Source organism: Sprattus sprattus, assembly GCF_963457725.1.
Source record: "Sprattus sprattus genome assembly, chromosome: 1".
Lineage (NCBI taxonomy): Eukaryota > Metazoa > Chordata > Actinopteri > Clupeiformes > Clupeidae > Sprattus > Sprattus sprattus.
Window position 1 is genome coordinate 33,247,075 of NC_137920.1, and position 27,983 is coordinate 33,275,057.

The 27,983-nt window shown below is 43.4% G+C and overlaps 3 protein-coding genes across 3 annotated transcripts; 1 reads left to right on the plus strand and 2 right to left on the minus strand.

The window, feature by feature from the left end:
• Positions 1-2,771: 2,771 nt before the first annotated feature.
• On the minus strand, positions 2,772-4,333 carry wdr83os (WD repeat domain 83 opposite strand). The gene is made up of 4 exons (XM_080834631.1): positions 4,186-4,333; positions 3,774-3,879; positions 3,457-3,554; positions 2,772-3,173 (listed from the first exon to the last, which is right to left on the minus strand). The coding sequence occupies exons 1-4, from the start codon at positions 4,233-4,235 to the stop codon at positions 3,107-3,109; spliced, it is 321 nt and encodes a 106-aa protein (XP_080690757.1). The 5' UTR covers positions 4,236-4,333; the 3' UTR covers positions 2,772-3,106.
• A 159-nt stretch (positions 4,334-4,492) lies between these two features.
• On the plus strand, positions 4,493-7,801 carry wdr83 (WD repeat domain containing 83). Its single transcript, XM_080853442.1, has 9 exons — positions 4,493-4,793; positions 4,891-5,011; positions 5,105-5,210; positions 5,303-5,351; positions 5,635-5,761; positions 5,927-5,994; positions 6,956-7,064; positions 7,347-7,461; positions 7,628-7,801. Exons 1-9 carry the CDS (start codon positions 4,691-4,693, stop codon positions 7,787-7,789), a joined length of 960 nt encoding a protein of 319 aa, XP_080709568.1. The 5' UTR covers positions 4,493-4,690; the 3' UTR covers positions 7,790-7,801.
• A 1,229-nt stretch (positions 7,802-9,030) lies between these two features.
• nomo (nodal modulator) lies at positions 9,031-27,977 on the minus strand. The gene is made up of 31 exons (XM_080839607.1): positions 27,793-27,977; positions 26,538-26,627; positions 26,222-26,267; positions 25,444-25,544; positions 25,047-25,153; positions 24,692-24,764; positions 24,330-24,482; positions 23,956-24,093; positions 23,537-23,626; positions 23,193-23,298; positions 21,602-21,752; positions 20,933-21,104; positions 20,340-20,481; positions 19,565-19,696; positions 19,037-19,173; positions 18,674-18,761; positions 18,511-18,574; positions 16,746-16,841; positions 16,321-16,521; positions 15,756-15,838; positions 14,931-15,090; positions 14,381-14,507; positions 13,915-14,028; positions 13,369-13,496; positions 12,901-13,042; positions 12,419-12,502; positions 12,143-12,253; positions 11,833-11,934; positions 11,383-11,502; positions 11,094-11,186; positions 9,031-10,737 (listed from the first exon to the last, which is right to left on the minus strand). Exons 1-31 carry the CDS (start codon positions 27,925-27,927, stop codon positions 10,603-10,605), a joined length of 3,621 nt encoding a protein of 1,206 aa, XP_080695733.1. The 5' UTR covers positions 27,928-27,977; the 3' UTR covers positions 9,031-10,602.
• Positions 27,978-27,983: the final 6 nt, after the last annotated feature.

Here is a 27,983-nt window from a genome sequence, read left to right on the forward strand (position 1 = left end):
TGTGTGTGTGTGTGTGTGTGTGTGTGTGTGTATGTGTGAGTGTGTGTGTGTGTGTGTGTGTTTGTGTGTCTGATGGCCTAATGACAGAATGCTGACTCAGCTTCTCATCACAACAGTCCTGCCCATCACTGCCAACAACAGAACACTTACATCTGCCCCAGTAAATTAACACAGACACACACACTCTCTTTTACACACACACACACACCATCTGTACGGTATTAACCAAAAGGATAGATAACCTGTTGATGCAATCAATGCGCATCTTTGAATGTATTCCAGTCACACTCATAGTCACCCACACCCGCATGTTAATAAGTGGAGTATAGTAACGTGGAGGTAAAGCGCAAATACTAGGAAGACTGGTGGAGTGGGGTGGAAGTGGTTGTGGTAATACCAAGGACGAAATTAGCTGCCATTTTAGGGGCATCATCGAAGATATCAAGACAATCTTGTCAGTATATTATGAACTTAGAAGTACCGGACGTCAGGTTAAAGTTCACATTGAAATGTCTTTGGACAGAGCAGTCCATTCCAATTAATTGATCTGAAGCGTGTTAGGTTACCTTACACCACCTAGTGGCCAGATGCTGCACAGACATCTGGATCCCGGAGTCGCACCATCCTCCTCCCAGCTCTGCCAATGCTCAGGGCTTCATGGTCACTGGCCATTCATTTCACAGCGCCGACATCTGCAGATCAAAGTCTCACCTCAGAAATGTCTCAGAGGCAGCTCCTGCCATGCACTTTCTCTATAGATGACTGGAGATGCCCTTTTTTTCTCTGTGTAGTGGTCTGTTTGATACTTCATCCATCTTTCTATCAGTCTATTCATTCATGTGTCTAACTATCGATCCATCCACCCCAAGGGTAGGGTGTATGATGACCAATAATTAGCTCCCCGTCCGTCCATGTATGGGTTTTAGTTTTTCAGAGGGAGCTAATTTATTGGCCTTTTTGCTACCCCCACCCCTCCCTCGGCTAAACATCCACTCTCAGCAGCAAATCAAACAATACAAATCCGGTTGATGCTTTAATCTCATGAGTCCATGCGGGATCAGTGGGAGACAGATCCAGCCGGGGAGGATGTGTGTGGCAGGATCAGCATTCGGAGGAGGCCGGATGCGCAGAGAAGCTGAGGAGTCACTTTGTTTCTTAAGAGAGATTTATATGACAATTTCAGTTGCAGCAAGTCAGCGCTTATTCGACAGTCCTTTCCCACAATACTGTAACAGATTGTGTCATCATTATTGTGTTCCATCAGCAATATTTATATGTTTTAATATATAATTGAAATGTATTCAGCTCTGTGCACAAGTATTTATTGAGAGACTGGAATCTGGAAACTGTGGGTGTGATTGATCAAGGGCTTAATACCACAAATATTAAATGAAGAAAGTGAATTTTACTGCACATAATCCATTGACTAACAGAAAAGTGAATGCAACAAAAAGTGAATAAGGGTTGGTGTGGCATTGATCAAAGTAATCAGGCCTCAAAATCACGTTACCTATCTAGATGAAGAGAACTAACCGAAGTTAAAGTAACAGTATGCAACAATTATACTTCAGGATTAGGGTTAGGATAAGCAGTTTTACCTTAAAATAGCAGCTTGAAAAAAATTGGGGCGCTACAATGACTTTTAATATGGAGAATCGCCTCCGTGCCATTGCCATACCAGGGTCCGTAGGCATATAACTGCTAAATGTAGGATTGCCTGACGCCGCCTGGCTTTCTACTGTCTGCCGAACTAGTAAGTAGCTTATTTGCCGTCTTGCTTTGTCTTGTGTTGCACTTGCTTGATGTTTGACTGTCTTAGGACAGATGTTGAGTAACTAGTTTGTCATAATGTCAAAGTAAGCACATTTCAAGAGATTTCGTTATTTTTACTAGCTAGCATATCGTTAGCTAATAGCAATTGATCCGGAATTATTCTTTAAGGCATTTTACATATATATGTATATTGTTTTTGTGTATTCTATACATTTTGTTTTGCCATTTCAGGTTTTTCATTGGCTGGATGGGGGATGGAGTGACTGACCTCGGATCCCAGGGTGATGTTGTGGGAAGGGCTGAGCCCTTTCATAAAATGCACTGCAGGACAATACATAACGGCTCTTCAGTTAAAACGTTGTTGGTGAAGTTGGTAAAGGACTGGTGCCACAGGAAGGGCTGAGGAATTCCTACGAGGAGTCGGTCTAGAGTGAAGCCTCCACAAGCTGGACTCGTATGTGCTATGCGCACTTAGGCGTTATTTTATGTACTTTATGTATGTTTAAAAAAAAGAAAAAAGATTTCCTTGAGCACACATTTACACTCACAGTAAGCTCGGGTAGCTTTGTTTTAGATTGATTCAAGGGCTGGTTACCATAGTAACTCGCACACGGCACAAATCAGCAGTTACTGCCTGTGAGGGAAGGAAAGCCAACCCCCTTCAGCTTTTCTGGCCATGTTAGCAACAAATAACAAGATTAGGGCTTACACGCGCGTGATTTATAGTTTATGGTCTTTACGTGTTTATTGCTACGGAGGAATTCACTCACTATTATGAACAACTGAACCAGCAAAATAAAAGCACTATAATATTACTACAGGCAATCTGCATTACACAGAACATTGTTCACACACACACACACACACACACACACACACACACACACACACACACACACACACACACACACACACACACACGACAGAAGCTCTGCTTTTTCAATACAAATATGAGTCACACCAGAAACTAAAAACAAGGCAAGAGAGAGTAATCCCAATTGACATTAAAAAACACTTTTTATTTTATACGGTGAGTGCAATAAATCACTATATTAAAAATGAAGCAGAGCAGTCCATTTCAGGGAGCAAACCTTGGCTTGCAACCGGAGCATCGGGGCCTTCACGCCCTCCTGTCCACTCTGACTTTCAGCGTTAGTGTGTCCTCCACCTGGCAGCTCAGTGGGTCAGTGGCCCACCTGTCTCTGCTCTCTGATTCTCAGGCCGTCTCTCTTTCTTTCTCTCTCTCTCTCTCTCTCTCTCTCTCTCTCTGTGTTTCTATGCTGTTGTTTTCACTGCTGAGGAAGCCCAGGCAGGCATTCAAACGGGCCCAGAACTACCAGGGCGGAGACATGGGCTGTGGGTTCTGCAGGTATGACATCACCACAGCTGAGATAGACAACCTGTATGGCGGGAGGAAGAGAAAGAAAATGGAGGGAGTGGGGGCAGAGGTCAAGAGAAAAGGAGAAATGAAGGGGGGTGAGACTCAATAGAAATTCAATAGGAATGCCAGCAGAGAAGACAATGAAGGTGAATACTACATATAGGGCACATATATGCCATCGGTAGCCCTGAACATCAAACTGAACAGGGCTTTCCCTACTTTACAAAAAAACAAGAATTCTTGCAATGTGAATAGTGGTCCACACATAGCCTAATGTAACAGTCAGTCTGTCGTTCACTTACATGAAACTGCTCATCATCTGTTTAGTGTCCTCTGAGCTGCGCGAGTTTGCAAAACTAATGAAGGAGCAGTACACTGCAATCCATGCACACCACTTCAACTGCAAAAAGGGAAAGAGAATAATTAGAAGGAAGACAAAAATGCACTACACACAACATTCTTTGCCTTCTTTGAAAATGCATACCCTCCTGCAATTATGGTCGGTCTAATTTTTACAAATTAGTATAAATGAGGTAGTATTTATTCAAATATAACAATAAGGTACACCAGTCAGGGGTATTGTCAACGTGTTGGGGTGTAACTTGTTAAGGAAGGTCACCTTGAGCATCAGGCCACACATACTGAAGATCATGCCAAGCAGGTTCATATAGTCAGGTGTTGGGTCCTCCATGGTTGGGTTCGCCTCTGTACTGGGGGGCTTGTAGCTTCAGAGATGAAGAAATGTTAGTTAACTTAATTGACAAGAGCAATGTCGTATTGACCATTATCCATTCACTGCTTCTACTAAAGAGTTAACATAAATGTGTTAATCATCAAGTGTCTCTAATACATTCCATGGAAAGAGAAACATCGGACATTCCATTCAGGATTAACGAATTGCATTACGTTTTAGTATGAGTAGGCAAACATGCTAATCGTATTAGCTAGGTAGCCAGTTCAACGGCAATTATCAGCCATCAAGTTAACCGAGTCCCTAAACCCTGCTGGGACCTGAGGCTTGATCAACTCACCGGAAAATCTTATTCAGTCGCCGTGGATCTGCCATGTTATTAATGGACATTGTATGAAACAACGATTTATGGATCTCCTTTCAGGATTAAACCCCACTTTGCCTTGCCCAGATAACCAGGAAAGGGATAGGAAGTCGTGTTCCGATTAGTAAAGGTACTACACACATTTCAAAGTAAAGGCATATAGTATTTGTGATTATCCTACATATATTGTTATAAATCCAAAGACTTTTATTGTGATAGGAAGAATGCCATCCCAGTGTTCCTTGCGCCACAGCACGGGACTCGCGAGGTTCTGTTTACGATACAATCTACATGTGAATTTATTAGCTTTAGCAAAAGCAGCTGCTGAACACTCAACTGTTTTGGTTTTCATGCGTAAAGAAAAAGGCTCTGATTTGTAACATTCCCAGAAGTGCAATGGAAAGAAAGCGGTAGACGTTTATTCAAGTTAAAGACAGTGAGGTTATATCTCACCTGCTAGCATCATACTCCAGTGTAAAGGATGGCATTTCCAGCGCCACGACCACAGCCTCCACAGCTTCCACAGCACTTGCACCGAACTATCGATTGTCAACAGGGAGCAGTCAGAGCTGTGCGTTTCAATGGTAAGACTAATGCCAGGCATAACCGCTCGGGAGGATAGCGTCAATTTATGCTATATCAAATGCATCTGATTTAGCCTTGATCATTCACTTTTCCCAGCCGATGGAAACTACCTGTTGACTTGTGGCAGCGACAAGTCGTTGAAGCTTTGGAGTGTCAGTAGGGGAACCTTACTAAAGGCCTACTGTGGCCATGGATATGAGGTGCTGGATGCAGATGGGTGAGTATCTACTCTCCTGATGCTATCGGTGGAAATATCTACTTGTATTGAGTGTCCATAACTCTTCTTCACCTCTCCCTCTCTGCTGTTTAGATCTTACGACAACAGTCAGGTCTGTTCCTGCAGCTCAGACAAGACGGTGATCCTATGGGACGTGGCATCAGGACAAGTGACCCGCAAACTGAGAGGCCACGCCGGAGTGAGTGAACAACGCATATGGTCATACAGGGCTGTAAACGGTCACTTTTGTTACAGTTTGTAATAGTTGCTGTCTCCTGCTGCTGTTTCTAGAAAATCAACTGCGTGCGGTTCAATGAGGAAGCTTCGGTAATTCTGTCAGGTAAGGAAACATGGGTCCTTCTCCCCTCCAGACAACACATTATATGACAGACAGACAGTACAATGTTACAGATTCACCTGTGGGGGTATTCCAAATACGTGCTTTAGTTACAAGCCAGAGTAAGTTACCTCAGAATAAGTGTTAAACCTCCTATTTTAAGAGCCCTATAGCTAGCCCTAGCAATACAAAGCCATAGGGCTCTTGTTTAAGGAGGCGTACTCTTTGTTAACTCACCCTGGTTTGTCACTGAAACACATACTTTGAATATTCCACTGATGTCTAGGTTCCATTGACGGGACCGTGCGATGCTGGGACACCCGCTCACGGAGAATGGATGTGATTCAGATTCTGGATGAGGCCCGGGATGGCATCAGCAGCCTCAAGGTGTTGGAACATGAAGTTCTAACTGGGTAAGTACAACAGTCACATTGGACTTTAAAGCTGACGGGAATGACAGGCTTCTTGACTCTGCAGCACTAATGCGTGACCCTCAGTGGCCTACGGCTGGTTATAGTTATGCACCAAAATGAGTGATCACACTTAAGATTGTCTTGGACTGAATCCCTCTTCTCTAGATCTGTGGATGGGAGAGTGAGACATTATGACCTGCGGATGGGACAACTCAATGCAGACTTCATCAACAGTAAGTGTTTTTACAGTGTGCATCTTTGTAGATGTAGCTGTTTACACAAAACAAACCACTGTATCAACACTGTGTTGTTGTTGTTGTTCGGTAACACCCTTGCTAAAAAACACCTTGGCCCTGTTCAGTCTCTTTGGCTGAGAAAGGTTTCTTACTGAGTGAAATGACGTACCAGTATATGAAGTATCTAAGTAGCAGCTATCATGAGAGCTGTTCGAATTCTCTAAATGCTTAGGAAAGGTACTTCAGTGCTTCCTTTAGTATCTCCTTTAGCATAGGGTACACTGGACCGTCCTTGGGGAAGGAACAACAACCTAATCAACAACCAATCAACATGACCCACAACAATAACATCCACCTTTGCATAATAAGTAGTCTGGTGTAAGTGCAGGCTGATTCTTTTAGGAAAAGACAACTGCAGTCCTAAATCCTTGTGAATTCTACTTCACACCTTTCCTTGACCTCATGACGTTCAAGGAAAAGTGGATAGAAAAAGACGATAGGATGGACCATCTGACCGCAGCCCTACTCCGAGTTTAATTGGTCGAATGTTGGAAGCCAGTCAGAAGAGGGAAGAACGAAGCAAGACGATTGTTGTATGGGTCATCAGAGACGAATGAAATGCAGGTCACGGAGTAGATCATCAGTAGTCGTAGTTTTTGGCCCTGTGGTGAATAAAATGGTCCCCTTTAATCTGTCCCAGCACAGACTCACTACAAAGGCTCGATCACCTCTGATCTACTGTGTGCCCATCAGCAGTGTGTGTGTGTAAGTGTTGTGTGTTCACCTCTGACCTGCTGTGTGCCCATCAGCAGTGTGTGTGTGTAAGTGTTGTGTGTTCACCTCTGACCTGCTGTGTGCCCATCAGCAGTGTGTGTGTGTAAGTGTTGTGTGTTCACCTCTGATCTACTGTGTGCCCATCATCAGCAGTTTGTGTAAGTGTTGTGTCTGTGTGAATCAGGCCCCATCACCTGCGTGTGCTTCAGTCAGGACGGCCAGTGCACCCTCTCCTCCAGCCTCGACTCCACGGTGCGCCTGCTGGACAAGAACACCGGCGAGATGCTGGGAGAGTGAGTACACACTTCACCAGAGTTCCTCCTTGTCCTATATCTGGGAGAGTGAGTACACACTTCACCAGAGTTCCTCCTTGTCCTATATCTGGGAGAGTGAGTACACACTTCACCAGAGTTCCTCCTTGTCTTATATCTGGGAGAGTGAGTACACGCTTCACCAGAGTTCTTCCTAGTCCTATATCTGGGAGAGTGAGTACACACTTCACCAGAGTTCTTCCTAGTCCTATATCGTGTCCTGGTCTCTGTCCTTATGAAACGCAACTCTGTCTCTGGAAACAGGTACACGGGTCACCAGAACAAGAGCTACAAGATGGACTGCTGCCTCTCCAGTAAAGACACTCACGTGCTGAGCTGCTCGGAGGACGGCCACGTGTACTACTGGGACCTCGTGGAGGTGAGAACAGGAAGCTGTGAATATATACAAAAAAAAAGATAGAATATAATTTCAAGGAAATGAAAAAGGAATGTTGCTTGATGGTACAAAGCTGGGGACTTCAGGTGGAGTTTAGTGCTGACAAGCTTCTTTCTCTTTTCTGCTGCTGCTGCATTTGTCACCTTAGGGATCAATCTCGTTGAAGCTGCCCGTTGGGAAAGGGGTCGTCCAATCACTGTCTATTCACCCTACGGAGCCCCTCCTCCTTACTGCTACAGGGGGGCATGTTCAGGTTTGGGGGGCAGAACCAGAGGACACACAGGAGGGAGCCATGGAGCCTTCAGAATGATGTAGAATATTACACTTAGTTTGGAAAGGAATTTGGATCATACATGATTTTCAGTGACCTTCTCAAAATCTCAGGCAAACGTTTTGTGAATATTTTGTTTGCATACCGATTTGTAAAGCCATGAATAAAGTTCTTTTTATATGTAAAAGAGTGTATGGAATATTTTTATGTTTTGGTGAATTTGACTATATCTGTATAATAGGGTAATTTTAAATGAGCAAAAAACCGCCTGTGGTTTTACAGGCCAGAACTTGACCAGACCTCTGAAATTATGTAATGAACAGCTGATCAATGGATCCCAGATTATCTGGCGTCACGTATACTAGAAAAAGCTGTGCTAGGAAGTCCAAGACTTGACTAAAAACTGACCAATCCACTCTCCCTTTCACAAAATCTATGGCCTACATCCTGTTAGTTTACTGACGGTCCTCAGTTGGAGCTTTGGTCAGAACTGGGCGCTGCATCTGGCTGTCAATAAAGCCAAAAATGTGCCTGCAAGGAAAGTCAAAGATGGTCCACTGACACATCTTAACAAGACCAGTGGTCATCAGCCCAGTTGGGCACTATTTGTCTGTGGTCATTTGTGTTGAACAAATCATTATTAGTTAACCTAGAACTGGAAGAGACCCGAGGGGCATAGCACCATCAGCCCTAACGGAGTTTAAAGACACCATTTAATTAAGTGTTGAGGTTAAATTATGTTTTAGTTTGGCGATGAATAGGGTTACGAAGACTGATCCGTCATACCCTGATGGACAAGTGTTACCATCTCTCTGTGTGCAAGTGGCCTATGGCATGTAGTCCAAATTCACGGACTGTTAACCTCATATTCTAAACTTCAGAAAAAAAAAAAAGAAAGAAATACTTCAGCTTCGCAAAAAAAACTTTTATTCACCTTTAACAAATCTCAGTCGTTCTCTGCCAATCACTCTCCTCAACCCGGGAACCACAAGGTTTTGGGAGAAAAATACAGCCAATCGATACAAGTTAAGCTGCCCACTCAAGCAGCCAATCAAAACAGGTTAAGCTGCCTGCTGAAGCAGCATTTGGCTTCATTAGTTTTATAAAAAAATCAAGACAATTATCCAATTTACAAAAACGTCTCGTGTGTTTCATTTTAGCAAGTGAATTTGCATGGATGTAGTACATTTAAGTGAGGGATGTCAATTTAACGAGTACCACTAAGTAGACCATACAATTAATAATTTTCTATCGGACAGTCACTGAATTAGTTGGGAGGTTCTAAAACAGGGATTAATAATAAATTACTCAAGTAATCGCTAGCTACACTGTTTGACCACAGTCACGTAGTCCAAATACACGGACTGTTAAACTCATATCCTAAACTTCAGCCAGTTTTGCCACATCTGCGGGGCCTGAAACCTTAGAAACTACAGTACCAGTCAAAAGTTTGGACACACCTTTAATTTTTTGGAGAAGTGTTTTCTTTACTTTTATTATTTTCTACATTGTAGATTAATACTGAAGAAATGTAGACTACAAAATAACCTATATGTAAAGATGTACTAAACAAAAAAAGTGTTATCCACAATATAGAAAATAATAAAAGTAAAGAAAAAAAACTTATCAAAAAATGGTGTCCAAACTTTTGACTGGTACTGTACATATCCCTACAGCCACAACCTCTACCCCTCTACCTCATGCACCACAGCGGTTTAAAAAAAAAGAAGAAAGAAAACAATACTTCAGTTCTCGCAAAAAAACTTTTATTCACCTTTATCAAATCTCAGTCGTTCTCTTCCAATCACTCTCCTCAACCCAGGAACCACAAGGTTTTGGGAGAAAAATACAGCTAATCCATACAGGTTAAGCTGCCCGCTCAAGCAGCCAATCAAAACAGGTTAAGCTGCCTGCTGAAGCAGCATTTGGCTTCATTAGTTTTATAAAAAAATCAAGACAATTAACCAATTTACAAAAACGTCTTGTGTATTTCATTTTAGCAAGTGAATTTGCATTGATGTAGAACATTTAAGTTAGGGATGTCCATTTAACGAGTACCACCAACTACATCAGACAATTAATCAATTTTTATCGGAGAGTCACTGTATTAGTTGAGAGGTTCTAAAACAGGGATTAATAAATTAATAAATTACTCAATTAATCGCTAGCTACACTGTTTGACCACAGTCATTTCTATATAGAGTGTTCAAGTGGACCTATGTTTGTGATTTTGCTTTTATCACAAATTCTTCCTGAGCAACACTTGCACAGACATGCATACTCGTATACATACATACGCACACATACATACATACATACATACATACATACATACATACATACATACATACATACAGACACACACACGTTCACATTATACCATCAGCCACAATATATCATGAACCATATAAAAGAATCAGTCACCCCAAAATCTACTACCACTTAAAAATGAATGAATGGCAAGCCAGAATGGCACAACCACAAGATGCAGATCACAACAAGAATGAAGACCCTCACCCAAAACCCAGGTGGGGGATTTCAGTCCTTACTAATTATAATCTACTGTTTGGATCTTATTGGAAAGGTTCCTCCTCATCAGGGAAACACACTTGACCTCAAGAGCGGCATGTTCAAACACACCAGTCTTAACCGTCTGTCTCTTGTCAGGTGGATGGCGAACAGATAGAGCAGTTCAAAGACTTTATGGAGGAGCACGGCCTTCTGGTAGAGGGGCCATTTGGTAACGGTGCAGTCTGGTGAAGCTAGCGGAGGAGCTGAAGGTCTGTGGGGGAACTGGGGTATGGCGGTGGCGGCGATGGTGATGGCGAGTGGGGGTAGTGGAGAGGTGGGAGTTACGTCCGGCGGGCCTTGAGCCTCTTGGCTTGGCGTTTGGCCTCGTCCAAGAGGAGGCTGTCCCCGCCGCCGGCCTGGCTCAGGGAGCGGACGCCCTGCATGCGGCTCACCAGCTGGAGCAGCAGAGGGATCACCTGGACACACACACACACACACACACACACACACACACAGAATTTAGCCTTTATGCTCTTGCGGAGGTTACGGTTCACATCAGCTCAATGTTTTTATTTTAAACTTGTGCAATGATGGAATTTGTTTTGAAATATATATATATAGAGCTATTTATATAGAACTCATTACAAATGTTTTTACCAGAGGTGTTACACTTAATCCCCCACCAAATAAAGGCTATCCCAAGACTCTCATCTTATGATGAAGTACATTTCATTATTATTCTTTTTAAATTGAAACAGACCAGACATCTGGCATCTCTTAATATGGTTACTACCTCTGAAGTGTAGGATCAAAAAAAGGTCAGGAAGAATACCTTTTCGTGGTTGTATGCAGCTAACAGAAGCAGTAGTGTAAAAGGAAGGGCAATGTAGGATCCCTGCGCCACATCCTGATCAGGGACCTTCCTCTGCAGGAGAAAAAAACAATGACAAAAGATAAACAACCAGATTACCAATTTAGACCTTGTTGAAATATTCATTTAAATCCTCATGCTCTTCATATAGTATTTTTCTATCTATTCAGACCAGCAGAAAAATGTCTGGGTCTTCAACAGTGCCTAAGTGGGGAGTGGAAGGGGGCCAGGCCCTTGCTAAGGAGCTTACAGAGGGGTTGAAGTTCAGGGTGACGTGCTTGTGGTAGCCCGTGGATGTGAAGGACACCTGGGGGAGGGTAAAGTCAAACTGCGAGCGAGAGAGGGTGGTGTCCAGCATTAGCATGTAGCTCTGCAGAGACAAGGACAAAAGAAAAACAGACAAGGACATAGTGGTGAGAAACAATCTGAGACAGAAAATGGTGTAAACTGCTACAGCATACAAATAATAATAACAAATAAAAATAAATCAGAGGACTTAAAAATTAATTCTTAATTCTTCTGAAGGGGAAAGAAAAAGCTTCAGAAAAATATAATGAAGTTCCTCAGATCAAACTGAATTTCAATGAGCCAAGCCGTCAAGCTGCAATATCCTCCTAAGAAATTGCTTCGTTAAGGTGCATCGCAGATGACATGGCACATCCAGCCGAGATTTAGTTGAAGTGACAGAATGACCCCGTACCTCTCCGTCTCTCTTCAGTGGAGTGAAGTGGAAGAAGAAGGACTGTCCCAAGGACACACTCTGAACGGGGTTATCCAGGTTGTCATTCTTATAAAGCTTTACCTGAGATGTGAAGGAGAGACAGGCATTACAAACTAAATGAATTATAAAATATGCACTTTTGAAGTCTTACCTCATTGCCAACTAAATCTAGAAAAAATTACCAGGTGCGTGTATATGTAACAGAGCACATGATAAACAGAGAATAAAAGTACAGATACCAAACACAGACACGTGTGGTTTTATTATATATATATATTATATATCTTACCCAGAGTGAGGTCAGGTGCTCAGGTGGAGCTACGATGTTGCCACTGAGGTCAAACTGGTTGATTTGTCGGAATGCTATGATGTTCACCCCCTCAATGTCGTTGCTGGCAACCTACGGTCATCCGACAAACGACACAGTTAAAACACTTAACCACGTTTTAATCATCCAAATGAAAAGGAAGTGAGGAGGAACTCAGACAAATGATGCTGGAGAGGAACTTCTTTGTTCTTCCGTGACGGTTATACTACAGAGGTCATGTGACACCCTCGTGCTCACCTCAATTGGCCGGTGCTGGGGCAGTGCCCGTTCGATGTGGTCGTTGCCCTCGGGCCTTAGCTGGATGAGATACTTGCACCCAGGCTGCAAAAGAGACACCGCATTAGAGAATATACCAGAGAATACTGACATTCTGTTTCAACATCGTGGACATTGTAAATGTCATTTTTCATACTACATCACCAAAGTGAAGAGCAGATAGAATCACAACACACAAACAAAGTGTGCTATGTAAAAGAAAAGTGGAAAATTATACAAGCAGTGAGACAGAACAATGCCTCATTTTGCTCACAATCTCATCATAATAAATAATGCATCTCATCATAATAAATAATGCATCTCGTCTTTATATAACGCACCAGCCTGCAGTTAGATTACAAAACTGTCTGCCAGATGTTGTGCTCTGGGTCGCCGCTCACGTAAGTAAGAGAGTCGGTGAAGAGGGGGTTTCGCTCATTCATCGTCCATAGGGTCCCACTCACCAGCAGACCACGTAGTCTGAAATGCCCGTCGTCGTCGGTGACCGTGTCCTCACTGTAGATGCTGCACTCGCCCTGGCCCACCGCCTCCACCGCCACACCTGACTCTGCGTCGCCGCTCAGAGACTGCACCGTGCCATAGCAACTACGAAAGGTCAAAGGTGACACAGGAAAAGGATGGGTTGATGAGTTGTTCATGAATTCATCAAACTTTATATGGGACCATGTTGGAAAATAAAGCCACATCAAGGAACACTTCATTTAAAGTCTCATACATTACATGGCTCTATGTTGTTTTTTATAGAATCCTAAACAAAAGAAAACAAAAAAACAAGGCTGCTATCGAATAACGATTTTAAAACTAAATAAAACCAAGAACTGGAAGCCGCTCAACATAACTGGTTGCAGGAGGTTCACCTGCTAATATCAGGCCCGCTTCTTTGAAGTACGGTGGGGGTCAGAGGGCTTTACCTGTAGGCCGTCTTGAAGCCTGTGATGGTGATTTGAAGATTCTCGCCCTCTCCTACGGTGATCATCTGGGAGGCGGGTTCAAAGCGGAACTCCTTCATCATGGGCTTGAAGTAGTACTGACCTGGGCTCTGGAGGAAAAAAGAAGGGATGTGTTATGATTGGTGCACATGGGTACCGAGGGGTGGGAACTGCCACAGAGGTGACAATGATATGATGACGATATATTTTGGCCACAATACGATAATTTTATGGTCCTTTCATTTTTCTCCCTTATATTGCGTTTTGCATAATACTGGTGCAAGAAATATTGCGATACTACATTGTATCGATTTTTTTCTAAATAACCAGACATAGCTGATAAGTTCATAATATTTAGCAATTGATATTTTAATATATTTGCTTTGAACACAGAAGCAAGTTTAGGCCTATAAGTGCAGTGTAGTTCACCTATCCAATTTTCGTAAATAGGCTGCTTCCTACCACAGCAGAAAGCACACCATAAGAGGACCAAGGGAGGATCATGTCAAACACAGTCAATGCATTTACCAGGTTGTTGAAGGTTAGGAAGCCGGTGTCCTGGGTGAGGAGGTTGGAGCGGAAGCTTCCCCCGCTGAGGGAAAGCAGGACCCCGGAGAGAGACTGCCCATCCTCCGCCTTGATCTGGTTGGAGGGAAGGAAGAGGCATCAAGACGGTGGACGAGTGAGATCTCATGAAGTGAACAGACGTTACAGCAGGAAGTCAGATTCTCCTGATTGAAAGCGGTTTGTTCAGGAGATGATTAAGACTCACAACACATGCACATGAGGCTGCAATTCATGTATACGCATGAGATATAATTCCGTCATAATTCCAGAGCTTTAATATTGTTACGAAATTACAAAATGGATGCTGCGTCGACCACAGTAAGTGAGTCGAATGCGCCAACCATAGCAGGCTAACCGGTCTTACTTGGGCATACACTGGGTCTACATCCCATGACATTACTGAGTTCTGTCACGCTGCATATTGTACCTCGAAGGTGACTCCTGCCAGGGCGAAGGCCTTGAAGTCTCCCGTCGTGCCCTCGACTGGAGTGAGCACGAAGCCCTCCTTGTTGGCACTGATGTCGTACTCCTGGTCACTGTGCAACGGGCCGACGCTGGGAGGAGAAGGCACAGTTAGACCAGTGGAGCGGAGGCTCTCAGGGTTAAGAGTGACTATGTCTACCATCATTTTATTTTATTTCATTTTCAATTCGCCAAACACTGGGAGAAGCAGACACAGGAAGACAGTTGGGTAGAGTAACTCCTCTTTACTGCTACTCTGGGGGCGGTTCTAGCTCATTGGCCAGGGTGAAACTACATCAACGCTGAGCATTTGAGCAGTTAAACTGTCAAAGAAAATGGTCCATAAAAGTACTTAACGACAACAGTCTTGAATAAATTGCCTATAAAAACAGCCAAAGATAACCCAGAGAAATTGGAGTCTCTCAGCTGTACAGCTACAAGCTTGATGTCAAGTGAAAAATAAAATAAAATAATAATAATAATAAGGTGTGTACACATCAAACACCATCACAGACCTGTAGACCCCGTTGTCATCGGTGAGCACTGTGACGACAGGCTCCGTGGCTCCCCTCTGGGTGATGGAGATCTCCACCCCCTTCAGCTCCGGAGACACACGGCCATCCAGGAAGAGCCCAGCCCGGCCCACGATGTTCACAGTCCTGCCCGGACACGACTCTGTGGAGAGGGACACCGCAAACTCTCTTTTTATTTGAAGGTTCAAACGTAATGCAAAGCACGGAGTCGGGGCCCTATGCTCTTGCTTTGATTTGCACCTGAGCCAACTTCCCTTTGACACGACCATTCTATTATTCTCTCAATGGAGACACCTGGACACATTCATTTCAGAGTAGACAGCCACACTACTTGCAATGTGACAGCAAAAGCATGCATTGTGCACGCAAACACACTTGCTTTATAGCGTGGCTTAAAATGGGTCGACACAACACAATGTGCAATTTAGAGTAAGAAACTGCCGTCCTCTCTTGCTGGTTTTGATTTGCAACTGAACCCAACATGCCATTGACATACTAACTCTCCTACTCAATCAACCGAAAAGAAAAAAAAACTAGTGCTGTCAAAATGAGTATGTGTTTTTGATTAAAGAGTCTATTGAAATACAGTATTTGAATTTAGATATACTTCCTTTGTATTGGTCCACATTTATTACTCGGTTTTACATTTTTATCCATTATTACAAGGCTCAGTCTAAAAAAGGAAAAAAAGAGATTTATAGCGATTCAATTAAATTGTGGGACTAATTAGTTTAGGACACCAGCTCTGCGGACTGCACCGTGTCAGTAGAGCGGTGTTAACTGCCCATGTGTCATAAAGCTCTGTACCTCCAGTGATGATGGCCTCCACTTCAGGCGGGTAGAACAGGAGCTCCTTTGAAGAGGGGGTCACTGTGATCCTCTCTCCAGCTCTGCAGCAATTGTAGAATAGCACTGTTATAGTAAACAACTATCGTATGACCTCAAACAACAGACTTAAATAATAATAATAACAATAACCCAAAACCCTGAACTATATCTAAAGGCATACGCAATCAATGTCGATGCCATGTGGTAAAACTTAAGCCCGAAGTATACTTCCGCGGACACGACTACACTAAGATCTGCGCATCGTGCGCAATACGCAAATTTCTTCACCAGAATGGTTGGTGCAGATTTTTCGGCAAATTTTGTGTCCACGTGGACTTGCGCGTGCTGACTGCGCATGTAAGTTTTAAAGCACTGGCTCAGGGTCAAGAGGAGACCAAATCCAGGTACCCCATTTATTTTTTTAGCAGACGCTTCTATCCAAAGCAATTCACACTACAGATGCTAATTTTCATAACCATGTTTGCTCCCTGGCAATTAAACTACTGGAGACTAAAGTCTGCGGGGGGTTCAGCCCGTGCCGTACCTGGCCCAGTGGGAGAACTCGTAGTGGAAAGGCCCGGTGAGCTCGTCGGCCTTCTCCTGCATGCCAGGGTTCTCCGTCTCTCCGCGGCTTTCGCGCTCCTGCCGGCGCAGGGCGATCTCCTGCAGCTGCTGCTCCTGACGCTGCTCCTCCAGAGACCGCAGGGGCCCAAGCACAAGCGCAGGCTCGCTCTCGATGGACGACCTGACAGGGGGCAGCCCCACAAGACAGAGGCAAGCGTTTACAATGTACTTCTACCACATAACATATTTCAAAAGCACAGCAATACATGATATAACAATTCAATACAAGTTGTTGGTATTACAACTCAATGCAGTCAAGCATAGACACTTTGCAATTGTAATTTTCAAGTTGAGTGTTGGCTGACAAGATTAGACAACGGTGCTGGGTTTTATTGGGCGACTCACTTGAGGGTGACCGTCACGTCCAGCAGTTTGTCAGTGGTTATGAGCCCCGTCATGTGATGACGCACAGCTGTGAGGGTCAGGATGCTGGGAGCAGATCTGTAACATTGACGTGGTTATGACATTATAAGCCTACGTCATTTGAAAATACATACATTTTTTAGTCCTCAGGGTAAATTGACACAAGTGGAGCTCAATAGTACGGTTAAAACCCTCAACGGATCAATATTCACTCCAGTGCTTGTCACAATAGGGACTTTTGAGAATTATTTTGAAGTGGGCTGACGGCACAAGCCAGTTGAAAGCCACACCTAGATTTAACGTCAACGTTTCCTTTAGTTGTAGTGGGCGAGATCGGCAACTAGGGATGGGAACCGAGAACCGGGTCTTGTTTAGAACCGGTTCCCAATGAGCCGAATCTTTGGAATCGTTAGCCAAATTCATAACCGGGTCTGTTAACGGGTCTCTGTGCCGTTTGCGCATGCACGAACTCTTATAATAAAGTCAGAAGTTCGACAGAAGCGATCTAAAGTGTGGCTTTATTTCACCCGAACGGATGCGAACACGGTCACTTGTAACCTCTGTAAAAAATGTATTTCCTCAAAGGGAGGAAGTACATCTACCATGAATAAGCACTTGAGCACACATGGTATAACATTACAAGCAGCAGCTCAACTAACGTCGGCGCTTCATCCCTTACTTGCCAAGGTAAACTCCTCAAAATGTTTTATCATAAGTCATAACGGTGTTACTCGTGTGTTATCAGCAAACGTTTGCGTTTTCGTGTTAACCATAACTAAACTTAGCATTGAATTGCTTAACAGAATGGGCGATGTTGGACATTGTCATATATTATATATAACTTACATAACTAGGCTAGCATAACTGTATAATCTTCTATTTTCAACCGTTGGCTAGAGGCAGGGGCAGTGCTTGCCTCCCCTCTGTTGGTCCTAGGGTAGGGTTAGGCTGTACAAAAGACTCCGTTAATAAGCAAGCAACGCGTGCAGCTCCCTCAGTTTGACAGTTCGATATGGATAAGATTCTCGTAGCCAATTCAGTGGCAGCAATAGCTAAGTGTTAAATATACTGAGTGCCTAGTTTGTACATGATACAAGTAATTATGTTTCAGTACGTTATTGTGTTTGTAGTGGACTCTACATTGCTATTAGAAGCGTTTAGCATAATAGTTCGCTATTAGCAATACAACCAAGCAACCTACAAGAAAATATACAGTCCTTTACCTCAATAACAAGGGCTGTATGTCAGACCAGAAAATTCTGCGATTTTGTTAGTGCCATTTTTTTCATTGTGCAAACCAGCGCTCTATAAATAATCTCCATTTCCATCCAATTAAGCTGATGATGACGTTCTAAATCAGACGGGCTCAGAGGCTGCTAGTCTGTCATCGTTACAGGCTGCAGTTAGTACGTCTTCTGTAAGGAAGGCGCATTGCTATTTGTATGAACGTTTATATTAAACAGAACACATTTTATTTAAGTTATGTAAGTTTTATTTAAATGTGCATGTAAACATTCTAGAAATTTATATAAAAGAACATTAATGTAAAAAACCCGTTTGTGCTCTTTTTTCGCCCCTTACCAAATTATAAGAATCGTTAAGAGAATCGATAAGGAATCGGTTCGATAAGCAGGAATCGATAAGGAACCGGAATCGTTAAAATCTTATCGGTTCTCATCCCTATCGGCAACATTAGTCATGGTTTCATGTTACACCACAGACGGTGTGAGGGGTGAATGATACGTACGTGTCGTAGGTGTAATATTCCTGCTCAAACTGGTGACAGGAACGAGGGGTCACTTTATAGACACCTGCGGAGATATGAGAATATAGTTATTCACTGGGAAAGGGTCGGCTTTGAAATATCAAAGGCCTACAAGACCAAAAAGAGATATTTTCATAATACGCACCCGGTTTGGAAAGGCAGAAGCGATTGATGCCCTTGGAGAGATTGTACACGCCAACATTCTCCGGCTTACTGACATCTTGGAAAAACTCCTGTAGAATCAAAGAGGTTGTTTAACGTTGCATCACTGAGCAACTGGAATCACCTCCTAACATCATCCGAAAGATTTGCGTTTCAATAAAAAGCTCAAAGCTATTTTCTCTGACGACCAAGCTACATTAGCTGGATCGAAAACTAGAATAAAAGGCAAATTACCGAAACACTGCAAAAATAAAAAAGCTCTAGATGACTATCACTGACAGCGACTCATACAGAGAGTGCATATTCCATTTGATCGAATCAAGGAGTCTGGGGGTCTGTCTCGTACCAGAGTGATGGCGTGAGATAGGGAGCAGCGGAGGATGTAGCCGTTCTGTTTGAACTCCACACCCATGACGTCAGCGTCCAGCACCTCCACCTCCAGAGACTTGTTCTTCCAGCACCACTCCTCCTGGGACACACTCACTGCAACACCAAAAAAAAGAGACGTCGCTGCCACTCATTCAAGGTGCAACAGCACTGATCGCTCAAGCCCCCTCTCTTTATAACACACTCCCATTGGCTGCTTTAAGAGCCTTAGCCATTTTGTTTAATTAAGATTACTTTAGCATTTCATTCAAGTGTGTAATTTTGATATTGCACCGTCATCCGGTTTATGGGGTCCAATTATCATCAATACATTTATTTTCACCCCAATGTACACAGTCAGCAAAGGCTCTTACCATCATATTCTACACTGACATTAATGGCATAAACCCCAATAATGAAAAGTACAATGTTGCAAACAGCCGAATTCATCACACCACAAGAATAATCAAGAGAGCGGTTAGCCACCAACCCACTCCCCCCCCCTTACCTTTGTATTTGCCAGGAAGGACGTCATCGAAGGAGAACGAGAGTGTCTCGCTGCTGCCGGAGAGCGGAACGACGCGCTTCTCGCCCTGCCTGCTGATGGGCTGCAGGGTCACCGTCAGGTCATCACAGGCCACTGCAGCAGAGCAGACCCAGACAGACGATCAAACACGCTCACATTTATCACGACTCAATTTATGACTCAGCTCTAATGGAGTCCCAACTGCATTACTTTTATAGGCGCCCCCTCCCCCCAAATAAACTAAAAATAAAAACACAGATGGACAATAATTGTGTTGAATAGATTCCAAATTGCCATCGTTTCCCCATCGATCTCCATTCACTAGTTATGAATTTTGTCTATTGTTTAGACCACTGGTCTTATACAGTACTCGCTTAGTGCTATGCCCCATAGGCCTGTAGCATTAAACTACAATTTCTTTAGTTTGATAATGAATGAAGTGGTATGTGTCGTCATGAGTAAATAACCGCATGATATTTCAGCAGTGGCGCTCCTAACTCTGTGGTGTTGCGAGGAAAAAAAATCTAATTTCATGACTCTCCCCAAACTTTCAATCAACTTGCTGAATTTCATGGTTTTTCCAAGCCTGGAAAATGGGATTTTAAAATTCTGGAACTTCTTCAGGACTTCCATGACCATGGGAACCCTGATCATTATTGTACTATTGTTTAAGGGGCATCAACCCCACTGTTTAAGGGGCATCAACCCCACTGTTTAAGGGGCATCAACCCAGGTGAGATGAGATAAATTGCCTTGCCTAGACAGGAGACTTTGCCAGAGACGGTGGCCATGAACTGTGTGAAGAGCAGGTCGCTGAGCGGCCGGTCCACCAGGGAGATCTCCAACGCCTCAGGCTGCAGGGCCAACCCCGCCCGCACCTCTGCGTCGGGAAGAGTCACCTACACAGGGAGGAATGACCACACACAGCAGTCAGACATACACACAAATACAAATGAAAAGAGCACGCAGTCACAGAAACACGTACACACAGCAGTTAAGAGACACACACACCAGGCAGTTTAACACACACACACACCGCGCACACACACACACACACACACACACACACACACACACACACACACGCTCACCTGGGCTAGCTGTCTGTGTGGGTTAATTGTGATGGGGAGCTAATTGCTTGCTAGAGAGGCGATGAGCATTTTCATAGTAATAATTATATATTTTTTTCATGCCCATTACTCATTCTGAATGAAGATTTCGTGGAGTAAAAATTGTGGATCAGTGTTCAAGGGAGAAGCACATTTGCACATCCAACAGCATGTATCATTCCATCCTACACTAGCCCCGTACATATATATGTGCTTCAGTCTCTTTACTGTGGCATCATACCTGAATGCTGTATTCTCCAGGTCTAGCCTGGAAGCAGAACGCCCCCATGTGGTCACTCTCAGTAGTGGCAGCCTTGTCCTGACCGCTGGGGGTGAGGGTGACCTTGTAGCGACCTTGCTGCTTCATGCCCTCTGGGAGACGAGAGACGGCGATGCGCCCACACACACTGAAGCTGGAACAGACAGGGGGATGCATTAATGACACAGCAATGTATAGATTCACCTACACAGTCAATGTACATATAACTAACACATTCATCCACGCAGACAACTATGCAAATCTATGTATATATAACTAACACATTCAGCCACGCAGACAACTATGGAAATCAATTTATATATAACGAACACATTCATCTATGCAGACAGCTATGAAATTGGAACATTAAGGGGGTTCAGGCCCTGGGCTCTATATAGCGCCTTGAGACAACATTTTATTGTTATGGCGCTATATAAATAAAATGTAATTGAATTGAAAATCAATGGTCATCAACTATGAGCATCACCTATATAGATGTGTCATTGACATTTTGAGCTGAAGTCCACTTCTACTATACATCAGAGCAGAGGCAGGTGAATGTAAACCATCTATAAGAATAGCCCATCTGGTTTTACACAACTGTCCATGGACGGCTTCATTGTGTTCTCAAGCACAGCTTTCAGCACTCACCCAGCGGTGATGATGTCGGGGAGCTGTGGTGTGTTGGGGGCGATTTTGACTGTGATAGGCTCGAAGAACATGAGGTCCTTCTGCGTACGGATGGTGTAGGTCCCCGTCGTCATGTTCTCCAGTCTAAAAGAACCGTCGTCTTTGGTCAACACTGTGGGGAAGAAAAAATTAATAAATTATGAGATTGTTTGTGTGAATAATGCATATTTTCTTGTGTTACTGATGCCTTCTCAGGATCACATCTTTGCCTTTATATGACAGTGACAGAGTATGTATTATCATATACAGACGGGACGACTAATTAAAGAGAAATTTCTGGATTTTTCAACCTGGGCCCTATTTTTAGATATTTTGGGTCCAAGTTTTTTTTTACAAAGGCCAATTTATTGAAATTTGGTCCAGTATCTAGTTCGAACGGTAAAAACAGCACCCACAAAACAGCTTTACCACAGAATCCTATGAGGCAAGCCAACACATCAAAGCAACCAGCTTGTTTTCGTGACCGACTCAGGCTCATGAATGTTATTCTAAAGGAATAAGGAAAGGATCCCTACAGAGATGCACCTGTGTGTTTCATTCAATAACTAAAGAGACTGCAGAAAAAGACTGACAGAATGTCTGAAGTTGTGGTACACGGCGCGTATGCGATGATCGTGATGCCTGTGCATTAGTGCAACATCAGAACAGCAACTCTTTCCTCAGATGAGAGAGAATGCTAATGCAGGACGTAATCAGACTGTCAGCAAGAACAGTCTGTAGACAATTACACATACAGTGATACTATAGTAGGTAGCAGCTGTAGTGCATAAACCCCTCATTACAAAGATGAATGCACATGATGAATGCACATTCAGTGGTGCACAAACCACAAGCACTGCTTTACAGAGATGTGGAAAAAAGTGATACGGTTAGATGAGTCATCCTTCAACATATTCTGCAAGTGCATTTGTGGCATACACCAAGAGAAAGGCACAGGCCTGACTGCTTGACCCCTCCAGTCAGGGGATCCAGTGGCTCTGGTATGCTGTGGGGGGCATTTTTCTGACATGGTTTAAGTCCACTGGTCCCCTTAGAGGAAAGGGTCACTGCAGTACAAAGTTGTGTTGAGTGATGAACTGTTTTCCTATGAAGAAACATGTCTATTCTGATGGAATGCGGTAGAATGATGGAATGACAATGCCCCATCCATAGGGGGCCAGAGGTCACTAAATGGTTTGATCAGTCACCAGTTGAACTCCTATGGGAGATCGTGCACCGACATGTTAGACAGCGCGATCCCCCACCATCATCAAAACACCAAATGTGGGAGTATCTTTTGGAAGAACAGTGTTCCATCCCTCCAGTAGAGTTTCAGAGATTTGTAGAATCAATGCCAAGGAGCACTGAAGCTGTTCGGACGACTCGTGGTGGCCTAACACCTTACTAAGACACTCTATGTTGGTCATGGTCCAAGTCAAAGATCAATGATTCTAGAACTCAATTTGTAAAGGCACATCTCACCTTATTCTTTAAGCTATACAGAAGGCTGCCAACACATGTGATGCAAACATCCAAAACAAACCGATGGCACTTTATCCATCATCCGCCTTACCTTTGATTTGGTTGTTGAGGGTGACTGTGGCGTCTGGCACCCCCTCGCCTTCCTGACTGTTCAGAACTCTGCCCGTCACGGAGAAGCCCATCACCCTGAAGATCGGCTGAGGGAGGGGAAATTAAGATGTTTGTTTTATTTATATTTAAAATTGCTATACTTTGGCATCTAAATGTGAGATGACATTTGATGCTCAAACAACAAGTGATCCATTTCACGCCATCAACTGTTTCTTGAGTGATCCAACTAGAAATCAGATAACTGTAAACTGTGACCACTCATTCAGGTTTCAGATTCAGGTCCATCATTAATCAAAACTACCTCTAACTGAAAGCATCACTCACCTCCAGCTTCAGGCTGTTGTGTTCCACCTTGAAGTCCATCCTGGATGGAGCCACGTCAAACGTGATGCGCTCACCCCTATAGTAGGGCACCTGACAAGACACAGAACCATATTAGTATTCCTTTCCAGAGCACAGTCTCACTGACTAATCTCTCTTGTATTTATGGAATCATCATTCTCATATGTGCATTAAAAAGGCCTCGAGACAACAATTCCATTGACTGATCCATTTTCACTCACTTCTAACTACATGTCTTAATTTATCATATAGCTGTTTGCAGAGCCCTTCGGAAGAGTCACAATATTTCCAATGTCTGGTCGTATTACTTCCTTCTCGACACTAAATTATTATGTGCGTGTGTGTGTGTGTGTGTGTGCGTGCGTGTTGCAGGCTGTTGATCCCAACAGAGCTGGTCTCACCAGGGTGTAGGTCCCGCTGCCCAGTGAAGTGAAGCTGAAGGTGCCGTCCTCCCCGGACAGGGCGCTGCACAGGAAGGCCAGAGCGTCGTCGTCCAGCATGACCCCGTCCACCGGAGTTCTGCTGCAGCCGCTCACGTCCTGTCAGGAGGGGTCAGGAGAAGGTCAGACCACATCGCCATGGAAACAAACACGGAACACATTAGCTCGAGTCAGCACACAGCAGGTGTGGAGTTTGGCGTTACGGGCAACTAACACTTCTGCCACCACTGGCCAGGTCCTAGCTCAAATCTGTCATGTCAAAGCAAAACCTTTCAGAATTGTACAAAATAAAAATATATATATATGCTTTGGACCTTCCACCTGTGCCCCCTCACCTCTTTTTTCACAGTGGCCGAGTAGAGCAAGAAGGAGACACCCTTCATGGGGTCGCCGTCACTGCGCACCTCCCCGGCCACATCATAACCCGCCACCACCAGGGCTTCAGCCGCGGCGGCGTTGGCATTGGAGACCCGCACCGAGGTGCTCTTCTACAGGACAAACAACAATATAGCACACAACACAAACAACAATGGCACATTGCTTTACATTACATCTCTTTCACCATATATTTAAAAAGTCAGTATGAGTATTATGTTTGGTTTTGTAACCAAGAGTATAGGAGGGAGTGGGATATCGTTTTAAACATCAGTTGAGGTCCTGTATTTCTGTACAGGGGTCGAGTTTTGGGTACACTGACCTGCTCCAAAGTCCAGGACTCGTGGGACGCAGTGATGTCATAATTCCCAGGGAGCACTTTGAAGAATGTGTACCTGTCAGACAAACATACGAGCAAATAAATTCATCATGGTGAAATAAAACGACAAACCTACATAAAATTAAAAATACATTAAATCTGATGTTTGCAATTTTAGTTTTTCAAATAAAACATTTCACTTCATTTTGATAAAGCCAACAACCCCAAAGGGAACAATCTAATAACATATGACAAAAAACATGATGGGTATAACACACACACACACACACACACACACACACACACACACACACACACACAGGTAGTGAGCACAAACAGACAGGTGGTAGCCACTCACTTTCCTCCAGGCTGGGTGAGCACTGTCTGCACCGTACCCTCAGCTCCCTCCTTCTGAAGGCTCACCTCCACTGCAGCTGGCCCCAGCGGCTGGCCTTTGCTCAGAACCTACAGATGAACGGGCACACACACACACATAGACACACACTCCAGGTTAATAACAACAGTAGTAAGAGAATTACTTTTGTAGGCACACAGTGAAGTAAAGCAATGAAAAAGAACATTACATTTCAGTAGCCATAAAACAACATGGGCCGGTCACACTTTTCCTGAGTCAAAAATTAAAACGGACCACACAGAAAGCTAAAAACAAAGTTGAGCTTTGAAGTAAAACGGAAACAGCTTAACTGCTTTTACATTATGCGCCACAAAAATGGCAGTTATGAGTGCACTCTCACCGTTCCTGAGACAGAGAAGCCGGTGAAGACAAAGTTGATGTCCTGCTCCTTGGTGCAGATATCCGTCACTCCGTCCACATGGAGGTCCACACTGGTGGGCTCTGGAGGCACAGATAAAGCTCATTCGTCTTCAACATTCTCATCTACTTACACAGGTGGTCTCAAGAGAGAACGGAGGAAAATATGGATCAACAATTTAAATGAATGAAAATTACAGAAGATAAGTACAACAATCTTGACGTTCATAGAGAGGGTATAGTGTAGTGTAGTCTACTTTTAGACGACAGTTAACTTTTTATTATTATTATTACATACTTTATTAATCCCAAGAGAAATAAGGACTCTGCATCTAAGCCATCCATAGGCAGTGAACACGCACTCATGCACGCACACACAATACATTTTCTTCCACTCTCATTAAAACATTCCTGTTCTCAAAATATGCAAAGCATGAGATCAATGCTTTGATGGTGGTTCCTCAACGGAATTCAAAAACTTCCTGCATCTTCACACTCGAGGTGGATAGGACAGTTCCACACACATTCCTTAGTTGGCATCCTGCCTCTCCTAATTGTAAACCTATAAGATGAGGGTGACCACGGCTGTGTGGTACCTCTGCTACCAGTATACAGGAGGTGTTTAAGAGTTTGTAAAGAATGGAGAGAAACGTAAGACTGCTTCAGACATTGATTGGATGTTTAAAGCACTGAACTAACAAATCCAAATCCATGGTCAGAGGCACTGATGGAGTAAGTGTCACAACACTGATGGTCCTTACCAAAGCTCCAGCCCAACGGTGGCTCAATCTTCAACACATAGTCTCCCTGTGAATAAACATCTTAATTACGGTATGAACGGTATGGTATGAGTCAATTTAGTACACTTCTACAAAAGCATCATGTAAATGAACACTGTTATTACATACCTTTTGTTATATTCTAATATCTCACTGAATTAGAAATGTATTGTTGTACACACACGTCCAAAGAGATGCAGACACCTCTACAATATAAGTATGTGAGTGCAGTGTGTGTGTGTGTGTGTGTGTGTGCACACGTTGTTTACATACAAATCATTTAAATGTGACAGTGTACCTTGTCATAGAGGGGTATCATGAAGTAGCCATTGATTGGAGCACAATCTGTCTGGTACTTTAGAGAGCCTTGTTTGGTGTACAACTTAATCTGGGAAAGAATAAGGCAAAACCACATCACATTTACACCAGATTCTGGCATATCTACTGTATTTCAAAGACAGTCAAGAAAAACGGGCATGCACATCCTTGGGAATTTTTACTTTAAAACGGGGGGGGGGGGGGAAGTATAGGAATAGGAAGTATTAGGTATAGGTAATATAACTAAATAGGTAATATGATAGTTTGTTTTGCTTTTTTAAAGATATGCCAAAAATAGTATGCCCCCAAACCACACTAAGGTAAATGTAAAGTAAATGTAGGTGAAACTTTCTAATCTGATGATACATGTTTGGCTCTTGCAAAATCATTTGCATTTTCACAAATCAAAGTCTTAGTGAGTGATAGTCAAGACCGTTACTTTTGTCAACCGAACCTCAGTTCTTCAGTGCGACAAGTAAACCCCCTAAGTCTGTGCTAAACAATGCCAGCTGTCATTCATTTAGAGTGGGTGGGTTAGCGCTGTAATAATCCTATTAAGAACAAGCAAGTGGCAACTCTCGACTCAGCATGCGGGGATTTAAACCAGGGATCATATCAAATGCCTTAATGGCCACATGGCGATCCATTTCAGTAGTTATTTTAAATTGAACCATGTCTGCAGAGTATTAAACACAATTTTTCACCTGCCAAATTAGCTGCCTAGCATTACTGGGATAGCCGTCCTGAGAGATCTCCAGTTAAGCGTACTGTCATTGACATGAACTAAGCTTTACATACTGGCTAACGTATTGACGCTTTGCTAACCAGCTTGAAAAAATAATTATGCAGTCAATGGCGCTTATTTGTGAATGGGTGTCACATATGTTAAGTTAGCTACATCAAAACTAACATTAGCTTGCTGGCAAACTAATTCTGACGCCACATAGGTTGTAACCCAAGCAGTTTGACTGATCCGATATTTAACATTAGCTAATTTAACGTTAGCTAATGAGTATTTAGCTAACGTTAGTGCTAATGCTATAATGTAGCGGCTCCTTTCAGAAAAGCCACCGTCTACCCTTTCTACATTACTACCATGTCTACCATAAGAGGAAGGTGACAAGAAAGTAGAATAGACGGGTACATCTCAAAACAAGATGATGACTTCGTTAAATAGCAAGCTAACATTTTCAAAAGCTATCATTAGCCACAAACGCTTCCTGGTTGATACGTACCTCAATGAGAGAATAATTTATTTCTACGTTGGACTTTACAAAGCCCCCGCAAGCCACAACGATGTCATCAGCTGAAATCGTTAACGCCACATAATGAGAACAGATAATGAACATCAAAATGATAGACTTTGCCATTTCTGCCTATTTTGCCCCGACTGAAGGAGGCCAACAAGCTAAACCTTCTCTACCCG

Coding starts and splice junctions, on each gene's coding strand:
- nomo (XM_080839607.1), bottom strand. CDS start 27,927: ATGGCAAAGTCTATCATTTTGATGTTCATTATCTGTTCTCATTATGTG. Junction 15,091..15,755: donor GGAGGCCATCATCACTGGAG/GTACAGAGCTTT, acceptor CCCTCTCCACAG/AGTCGTGTCCGGGCAGGACT. Junction 14,508..14,930: donor GATGACAACGGGGTCTACAG/GTCTGTGATGGT, acceptor TTCTCCTCCCAG/CGTCGGCCCGTTGCACAGTG.
- wdr83os (XM_080834631.1), bottom strand. CDS start 4,235: ATGTCCATTAATAACATGGCAGATCCACGGCGACTGAATAAGATTTTC. Junction 3,880..4,185: donor CGACTGAATAAGATTTTCCG/GTGAGTTGATCA, acceptor TCATCTCTGAAG/CTACAAGCCCCCCAGTACAG. Junction 3,555..3,773: donor TGTGTGGCCTGATGCTCAAG/GTGACCTTCCTT, acceptor CCCTTTTTGCAG/TTGAAGTGGTGTGCATGGAT.
- wdr83 (XM_080853442.1), top strand. CDS start 4,691: ATGGCATTTCCAGCGCCACGACCACAGCCTCCACAGCTTCCACAGCAC. Junction 5,762..5,926: donor GAACATGAAGTTCTAACTGG/GTAAGTACAACA, acceptor CCTCTTCTCTAG/ATCTGTGGATGGGAGAGTGA. Junction 5,995..6,955: donor CAATGCAGACTTCATCAACA/GTAAGTGTTTTT, acceptor TGTGTGAATCAG/GCCCCATCACCTGCGTGTGC.